Source organism: Pelecanus crispus, chromosome 3 (assembly GCF_030463565.1).
Source record: "Pelecanus crispus isolate bPelCri1 chromosome 3, bPelCri1.pri, whole genome shotgun sequence".
Lineage (NCBI taxonomy): Eukaryota > Metazoa > Chordata > Aves > Pelecaniformes > Pelecanidae > Pelecanus > Pelecanus crispus.
The window spans coordinates 80,037,212-80,046,348 of record NC_134645.1 but is presented as its reverse complement, the minus strand read 5'-3'; the positions used below and the strand labels follow the sequence as shown (position 1 = coordinate 80,046,348).

Below are 9,137 nucleotides of genomic sequence, written 5' to 3'. Positions count from 1 at the left end.
GGGGCGCGGCGGGATCGGCCCGGCCCGGCCCAGGGCAGGCAGCAGCCCTGCGGTGCCGGGCTGCGCGGCGGCCCGCTCCGCTGCCGCCTCCCTGCCAAAGAGATGGCGAAACCCCTTTGTGTGCGGGAGGAGGCGGGCGCCCGGGAGCCATCGCGCCCAGCCTCCCACGAACGTTTGCCCCTGCCGTTTGCGCAGGGTGCAGGCGAGCGCGGGGGAAAGCCCAAGCGCTCGGGCCGCACGGGGCGGGACCGCGGCGCCGGGCGCGGACAAGCGCCCCGACACCGGCCGGCGCGCGTTCCCCGGGAACGGGCAGCGGGAAGTTCCCCCTCGCCCTCGTCTCCCCGGCAAGAGCGGCGCCGCAACATTCCTCCGCCGGGGCGGCGGCAGCAGCCGTGCCGTGTCCCGTCCCCCGCGGAGCCCGGGCCGGCTGGGGCCGCGCGGCATGCTGGAGCTTGTAGTCCCGCCCGGGAGTCCTGAAAGGTTAAGAACTCACAACAGCGAAGGGAGATGATTCCCCCCTCAAACGCATGTACGTCCCATAGGAGACCATAATTTATCCTTCAGAGCGTCTTTTCCCTTTTAATGAGCCACCTTTTAAGGTGCAGCCCCACCCCGCTGGTCCTGCGGGGGAAGGGATGCGGCGAGCTCCGCGGAGCTGCCAGGACCCGCTCGTCCCGTCATCCCCCGCGCCAAGATGTCGGCGGCTATCGCCGCGCTCGCCTCCTACGGCGGCTCCGACTCGGAGCCCGACTCGGAGCCCGAGGCCGAGGGCGGCTCCCAGCGCGCCGCCGTGCTCGCCAGCCGCGACGCCGTGCTGCACCTCCGGGCGCCGCCCGCCGCCCCCCCGGCCCTGGCCGTCGACGCGGCCCCGGAAGTAGCCGTGAAGGTAGGGGGGGACCGGGGCCCGCCCGCCCGCCGCTGTCGCCGCGCCGTCGGCCTCTAGCGCTGGGGACTGCCTGGGGGCAGCCGGGGGAGCGGGGCGGAAAGGGCGAGGTGCCGGGGCCGGCGCGGGGGACGTTGCCGCCGGCTGGCCCTGCCCTGCCCCGCGGTGTGGGGGCCGGAGCCGGGGAGGGAGCTCGGGCCCGTGTCGGGGAGCTCGGCCGGCCGGTCCCACTGTGGCGGCCGAGTTCCTTAAAGCGTATTATTTCTGTCTCAAAGCCCTGCCGTGCTTGGGGTTTCTCAGATACTCTTGTCTTCTGATCCCCGAGTTTAAGATGTTTTTTCTGTGTGGTTTGCCCGGGTGGTGGGGTGAAATCGATACTTGATAGGCTGAGTGCAGCTGAGTCCTGTTCTAAAGAGCAGCCTGAAAGCTGATCGGTGTTTCTGTTTCCATTCTGGCGTTGCTTGGGAAACCTTAATTTTCCAAGTCCAGTATCACATGGGTTCACTTTTGTGATTCCAGAAAGGGGGAGGGTGTTGGTTGGGTTTTGGGGTTTTAGTATAGGCAACTAATTTCTAATCAAAAGCAGGAGTCTCACCATGGCGACTGTCACTGTAGTATTGTGCTGCTTCCGATTGTTCTGAAAAGTTTCTTACTTGTGGTAAAGAGGTGGATGGAATCCTTCACTTTGGTGTTGTTAGTTAATTCACACGCTATGGCAACTGATCACATTTGCGTGTGCATGTTATATTGCATGTACTGACTAGATGTGCATTTTCTTATCCCTTAGAGTCTTAGAAATATCTCACTTCTTGACTTGCAGCCTCTGGCAAACTGTCTTGTACAGGCTTTGAAAGGAATGCTAATTAACAGCCATAATATATTTTGAGTGTGAACGATGATAGGTGGCAAGTAGCATTGGCTGTGCTCTTTGCTACTCTTAAGTCTGTAGCAACAGGTTTTCCCTTTGGTATGCCAGCAGGTTTATGCAGTTGCTTGGTAGCTGACCTCAGGGCACCGATCGGGATTTAAAAAAGAATAATTCTGGTGGAGTTATTTGTCCTTGGATCCGTTCCTTGATCTGGTTTGCAATGTAGCTGCACAAATGCTGCGCTGGCACAGTTAAATGTCCAGTGCTAGAGTAGGAACAAGCAGCTGGAGAAGAGAGTTAGGGGTCAGTGGCAGGTTCTGTTCAAAGCTGTTTGCCAGGCTATGCCCTGAAAGGGGTATCTACCAGTACATCTAGAACTGTCTCTGCTGCAGGCATTCTGCTAACCAAGATAAAAGGGAAGTGAGGTTTCTGAGTATCAAGATATTTCATTAAAATGTTGTCATTTTTATTTGAGATCATAGATGAGGTGCATATAACTGAAAAGATGAATTACTTCAAGCTGAGGCTTTCTGAATACACAGAATACTGGAGCTGCTTCTAGCACCACAACCTTGTTTGAGGAGTAACAGGTCATTTCCTTGTAGACTGATATCAGCCTTTGTTTTCAGACTTTTACGGTTCAAGAAAGAAGTGCTGGTCTCACACACAACCTGCTCTCAACACCTTCCATGTCTAAAAATGATAGCATCCCACCAATCAGCAGTGAATGCTTGCCACTGACTGGAAGGAATTTACCCTAATTATTTAGAATTAGAAAGCCCTTACTGAACAAATGTAAAAGACATGATGTTTGCGTGTAGGTCACAAGAATTCTTTAAGTACAGGGTTGGAAAAAGAGCAAGTCAAGTGAGGAGGAAAGCAGAGTTACAGTTCATTAGTATCACTTCACTTGTGCAAATGGTTTTCTTGACATGAATAAGAATCAAGTATTCTTAAGTGCATGGATACATAGGTGTTACGTGAGGGACCAGGCACGGATCAGAAAAGATGGTGGTAAGAAGGGAGGCTAGAAGGGTTAGTCATACAATAAATATAAACGACAGCTGCACCCAAGTGCATTTTTGGCAGTTGAGAATGTAAATCTTAAGTGGTTGTTGTTCTGCATGCTAGTTGTAATCATTGTATCTGTTTCTGGTTTGGAATTTTGGCCTGTTAACTTGCACAGACGTTAGATTTACGTGTACTTTAAAGAGGAATAGATCCTCATGCTCTTTATTAGTAAGGCGTAACTGTTAGCACGCTCGGCTACAGGATTCGGTTTTTTGGTTGTTACTTAAATGTGCATATCAAATGTAGCCCTAAGATGTTACTCCCAGATGTATTTCTTTATTCTACAGAAATCTGCTGAGTCCTTGCCTCAAAGTACATCACAGATATCTAAAATCATATTTCTGTGAAAGTAATTTCTCTGTAATTGAAAACTACTAATGATTTATAACTATGTTTTAAAAGTTTGAGGGGATGGCTTTTGTTACACCCTCTTCTTACAGTCTGCTTGTTAAAATAGGTCTATGGCTGATCTTGATGTTAAATTACTCACAGTAAATAACACTGAGTTATAATTACTGGTTTCTTCAATTACTTTAACGTTAAAATGGAGAGCGTACTAGATGAAAGTGCATGTTTCTACTACTATTTTTAGCACCACTAAAGTGCTGAAAATCTTACAGTACCTGAGGGAAGACAACAGAGGAAGAAAGTGTGCGCTTCTGGTCCCTTCATCCAGAAAACTGCAAGAAGTTCAGAGAAGGGCAGCAGGGCTGAACAAAGGTACTGCTTCTGTATGAGGAATTATCGAGGAGGCCAAAACTGAAGAAGAGATGACTGAGGTGAAAAGTATGACAGAAACCTACAAAGTCATTGAATGGCTTGGAGAGGGGGTTGAACACTTGCTGCCTCTTCCAGTACAGCAGCTATAAGCTAATTAGTTCAAAGGATGCAGTTCTTCATGCAACACGTAGTAGAGCTGTTCCTATGCCAGTTAATATTGTGTATGCAAGAAGTGTACACTGTTACAAGGAGAGTCTGGACAAGTACTTGGAAGAGATCCACTGAAGGAAGGGTTGCCAGTAAATAAACAGATTTCTTCAAGCTCAGAGTCTTCTGACCTGAAAATAGTTGGCTGATGGGAGAGTGCAGAAGTAGTATCGTGTACGCTTGCCCTGTTCTTACTCTCCCCTAGGTGCCAAGTTACCGTAAGGCTGATGTTTTCTTTTGTGGGGAGAGTGGATAGATTAATCAAGATATTTTCTTACTCGAAATACGTCATCAGGTAGCAGGTAAGCATGACAGTGTTGTTGATAGTTTGTTGTTCCACAAAGGGAAGGGAGCCCACTTGCCAACACCCAGGGCTAGGAAATGTCTTCCCTCCAGCAGTGGTCACTGTGAGGGGCAGGGCATATGTAACAGTTTCGTGGTGTTGTCAACACTTGCACCATGAGCGTGGAGGTTCCATACTCCTACTTGTCCATTCCATTGTAAGAGTGGACTTTATTCAGGGAAAAGTCAGGTCCTGTGACTTCTGCAAGGTTTTGTCCATTCATTGACTTGACATAGATGCGGCTCTCGTTAGCTTCCTGCTGGTAGTTGCCTTTTCTGTATGGAAAAAATAAGGTCCTGTTCTCCTTTTTATCTCTAAGATACAGTAGGTTCCTCCACTCATGGCAGAAGCAGATCTTTGCGAAGCATGGCTCATCCATCCTGCCTGACTCTGCAGTAACCGCACTGGCTAAGCACACACCATCCTGGTGCATTGGTACTGGTTTTGTGGATGTTTTTTGCCTTAATCAGCTTCATAGTGAGATTTAAGGCAATTAAAATCAGTAGTAGGTACAACCTTTTTGCCACTGTGATGTGTCCTATAAGCCACCCATGTGGCTTCTAGAGGGGGGCTTACCTCCCTCCCTCCCTCCTGTACAGGAACACCAGTGCTTTCTGCTACTAGTCAGGCCTCACACAGGCGGAGTCTCTTGTTGTCTGTTGCTCCAGCCTACTTTAAGGAGAAATAGAGCCCACCTGAAGTAAGGCCTTAGGCCTTTCTGCTCTGTAAGAGCATCTTGTTGCAGGATGGGTAGCTCCAGGACAGCTGTGTTGACTCTGGTTATTGTGGGGTATGAACCTATTGAGAATTTGAGGCACTAGGCATGAGTCGGCTGTAGGGACCTCCTCCCCAGCACAGCAGTGCCCACAATACTGGGCTCGGCAGGCTCTTTGTCTCTTATGGTCTTAAAGCAATCAGTTTTGTGAACTGGGCTTCTTAATCATTTATGGTTAACAGAGTGAGGAGAAACCCAGGACTAATGGAAGTCTGGTGATTTAGAACTCCTTTGCTGTTAGGTATCCAGAAACTGGCAAAGTAAGGTGTGTTTGTTAGTGGTAGCTTTTATGTGTGGAGTGAATTATGTTGGCTAAGAATGTAACTTGAAAAAGTCAAATACGGAAGCTCATTTATTTGGTCCTTAACAGCAGTGCATTATGAATGTCTGTTCAATGTTTTGTAATGCTGGCTTTGATTTGAAAGTGGAGGCCAGCATGCGTTTCAAGTCCTATAACATAGTGGTTTCCTTTTTTTCACTCTAAACCTCTTAGGATTCTTCCTAAGTTATAGTATACTAGACATTGCCACAAGCAGTTATGATTAATTTTTCTACAGCTTCTACTGATACGAAAAAATCACCCTTAGATTGCTCACAAAGTATTCAGCTTCACTAGTGAATCAAAAATGCTGAAAGAAATTCAGGAAATGGCACATTCTGTGAATAAACCACTTTCACAGGAAATGTTGCAGCTACAAGCTTTGCTTTTGGTGAGAACATTTACTGTTTGATCTCCATCAGTTCAGGGTAAGACTTGGATGGGAACAGACTTTACAATATTTATCTACAGTGTCTCCTTCACTGGTTTTGAGGAGAAGATACTCCACTGGGTTGAAATCACCTAGGCTGGCCTGGCCCAGTACAGGAGCTGGAGGGTTTGTGTTGTCTTTAATGTGGGAATGGGTTGGAAGTCTCAGGTCTATTTCTCTGCTGAATCTAGTTTACCTTTGGCACTATGCAGGTGTCCAGAAAAATTCTACTTCAGGGGAAGAAATAGACTTCAGTCACATAGAATCTCTTAGTGTTCTTTAAAACCCTGTCCCTGCCCAGCTATGGAGAGCGGAAAGATACAAAGTTAGTGTGTGACCATTCTGTAGCAGTGATGAAGGGTAGTGAATTGGGAGGTGTTACTTGTTAGGAATGTTTTGGCTTCTTTTAACATGGTGGGTTTTCCTGCTTTCTTTGACACAAAATATCATAGAATCATAGAATCATAGAATCGTCTAGGTTGGAAAAGACCTTTAAGATCATCCAGTCCAACCATTAACCTACACTACCAAGCCCACCTAAACCAATCAAGGGCAGACTAGACTAAACCATATCCCGAAGTGCCACATCTACCCATTTTTTGAACACTTCCAGGGATGGTGACTCCACCACCTCTCTGGGCAGCCTGTTCCAATGCTTGACCACCCTTTCCGTAAAGAAATTTTTCCTAATTTCCAACCTAAACCTCCCCTGGCGCAGCTTGAGCCCATTTCCTCTCGTCCTATCGCTAGCTACTTGGGAGAAGAGGCCAACACCCACCTCACTACTACCTCCTTTCAGGTAGTTGTAGAGAGCGATAAGGTCTCCCCTCAGCCTCCTCTTCTCCAGGCTAAACAACCCCAGTTCCCTCAGCCGCTCCTCAGAAGGCCTGTGCTCCAGACCCTTCACCAGATTCATTGGCCTTCTCTGAACACGCTCCAGCACCTCAATGTCTTTCTTGTATTGAGGGGCCCAACACTGGACACAGTATTCCAGGTGCGGCCTCACCAGTGCCGAGTACAGGGGGACAATCACCTCCCTGCTCCTGCTGGCCACACTATTCCTGATACAAGCCAGGATGCTGTTGGCCTTCTTGGCCACCTGGGCACACTGCTGGCTCATGTTCAGCCGGCTATCAACCAACACCCCCAGATCCTTTTCGGCCAGGCAGCTTTCCAGCCACTCTTCCCCAAGCCTGTAGCGTTGCATGGGGTTGTTGTGACCAAAGTGCAGGACCCGGCACTTGGCCTTGTTGAACTTCATACAGTTGGCCACGGCCCATCGATCCAGCCTGTCCAGGTCCCTCTGCAGGGCCATCCTACCCTCGAGCAGATCGACACTCCCACCCAACTTGGTGTCGTCTGCAAACTTACTGAGGGCACACTCGATCCCCTGATCCAGATCATTGATAAAGATATTGAACAAGGCTGGCCCTAAAACAGAGCCCTGGGGAACACCGCTCGTGACCGGCTGCCAACTGGACTTAACACCATTTACCACTACTCTCTGGGCTCGGCCACCCAACCAGTTCTTTACCCAGTGAAGAGTACGCCTGTCCAAGCCGTGAGCTGCCAGCTTCCTGAGGAGGATATTATGTGAGACGGTGTCAAAAGCTTTGCTGAAGTCGAGGTAGATGACATCCACAGCCTTTCCATCATCTACCAGGCGGGTCACCAGGTCATAGAAGGAGATCAGGTTGGTCAAGCAGGACCTGCCTTTCGTGAACCCATGCTGGCTGGGTCTGATCCCGTGGTTGACCTGTACTTGCCTGTGGAGTTCGCTCAATATGAACCTCTCCATAATCTTTCCCGGCACCGAGGTCAGGCTGACAGGCCTGTAGTTCCCCGGGTCCTCCTTCCGGCCCTTCTTGTAGATGGGTGTCACATTGGCAAGCCTCCAGTCATCAGGGACCTCCCCTGTTAACCAGGACTGCTGATAGATGATGGAGAGTGGCTTGGCGAGCTCCTCCGCAAGCTCCCTCAGTACTCTCGGGTGGATCCCATCCGGACCCATAGACTCGTGAGTGTCCAGGTGGCGTAGCAGGTCATTAACTGCTTCCTCCTGGACTATGTGGGCTCCATTCTGGTCCCCATCCCTATCCTCTAGCTCAGGGGCCTGAGTACACTGGGGATGACCGGTCTGGCTGTTGAACACAGAGGCAAAGAAGGCGTTAAGTACTTCAGCCTTTTCCTTGTCCTCGGTGACAATGTTCCCCCCAACATCCAGCAAAGAATGGAGATCCTCCTTGGCTCTCCTTTTATTGCTGATGTACTTATAAAAGCATTTTTTATTGTCTTTTACAGCACTGGCCAGATTGAGTTCTAGCTGGGCTTTTGCTTTTCTAATTTCCTCCCTGCAGGACCTAACAAGATCCCTGTACACCTCCTGAGTTGCCCGCCCCTTCTTCCAAAGGTGGTAGACTCTCCTTTTTTCCCCGAGTCCCCGCAAAAGCTCCCTATTCAGCCAGGCCGGTCGATTTCCCCGCCAGTTGGTCTTACGACACATGGGGACAGCCTGCTCCTGCGCCCTTAAGACTTCCTTCTTGAAGAGGGCCCAGCCTTCCTGGACCCCTTTGCCCTTCAGGACCGCCTCCCAAGGGACTTTCCCAACCAGGGTCCTGAAGAGGCCAAAGTCTGCCCTCCGGAAGTCCATGGTAATAGTTTTGCTGCCCCTCTGCTTAGCATCACTCAAAATTGAGAACTTTATCATGTCGTGGTCGCTAAGCCCGAGACGGCCTCCAACCTCGACATTTCCCACAAGCCCTTCTCTGTTGGTAAACAGCAGGTCAAGCGGGGCACCTCCCCTGGTAGGCTCGCTTACCAGCTGCATTAGAAAGTTGTCCCCCACATACTCTAGGAACTTCCAAGACTGCAGCCTCTCTACTGTGTGGTATTTCCAGCAGATGTCCGGCAAGTTGAAGTCCCCCACAAGAACAAGGGCTAGCGATTGTGGGACTTCTGCCAGCCGTTTATAGAATGCCTCATCTACCTCTACATCCTGGTTGGGTGGTCTATAGCAGACTCCCAACAGGACATCCGCCTTTCCGGCCTTCCCCCTCATCCTTACCCATAAGCATTCCACCTTGTCATCACCACTGTCAAGCTCTATGCAGTCGAAACACTCCCTAACATACAGAGCCACCCCACTGCCTTTCCTTCCCTGCCTATCCCTTCTGAAGAGCTTACAGCCCTCCAGTGCAGCACTCCAGTCATGAGAGTCATCCCACCACGTTTCCGTGATGGCGACTATGTCATAGCCATCTTGCTGCACAAGGGCCTCCAGCTCCTCCTCGTTGTTGCCCATGCTACGTGCATTGGTGTAGATGCACTTAAGCTGGGCTATCGATTTCGCCCCCAACGTTGTCGTGCTGCCCCTGGGCCCCTCATTAGCGGGCCCGTGTATATCCCCTTCCCCCTTCAAACCTAGTTTAAAGCCTTCTCAATGAGTCCCGCCAACTCATGGGCGAGAATCCTTTTCCCCCTTGGAGACAGCCGATCTCCATCAGCCGCCAGCAGGCCCCGTG

General features: G+C 50.2%; 1 protein-coding gene across 1 annotated transcript in view; it reads left to right on the top strand.

The window, feature by feature from the left end:
• Positions 1 to 694: 694 nt before the first annotated feature.
• Positions 695 to 9,137, top strand: part of CDC40 (cell division cycle 40) — a 46,161-nt gene continuing 37,718 nt past the window's right edge. The window contains exon 1 of the mRNA XM_075707720.1: positions 695 to 886. Within this exon, the coding sequence (XP_075563835.1) occupies positions 695 to 886 (192 nt within the window). The remainder of the gene's footprint in view (positions 887 to 9,137) is intronic.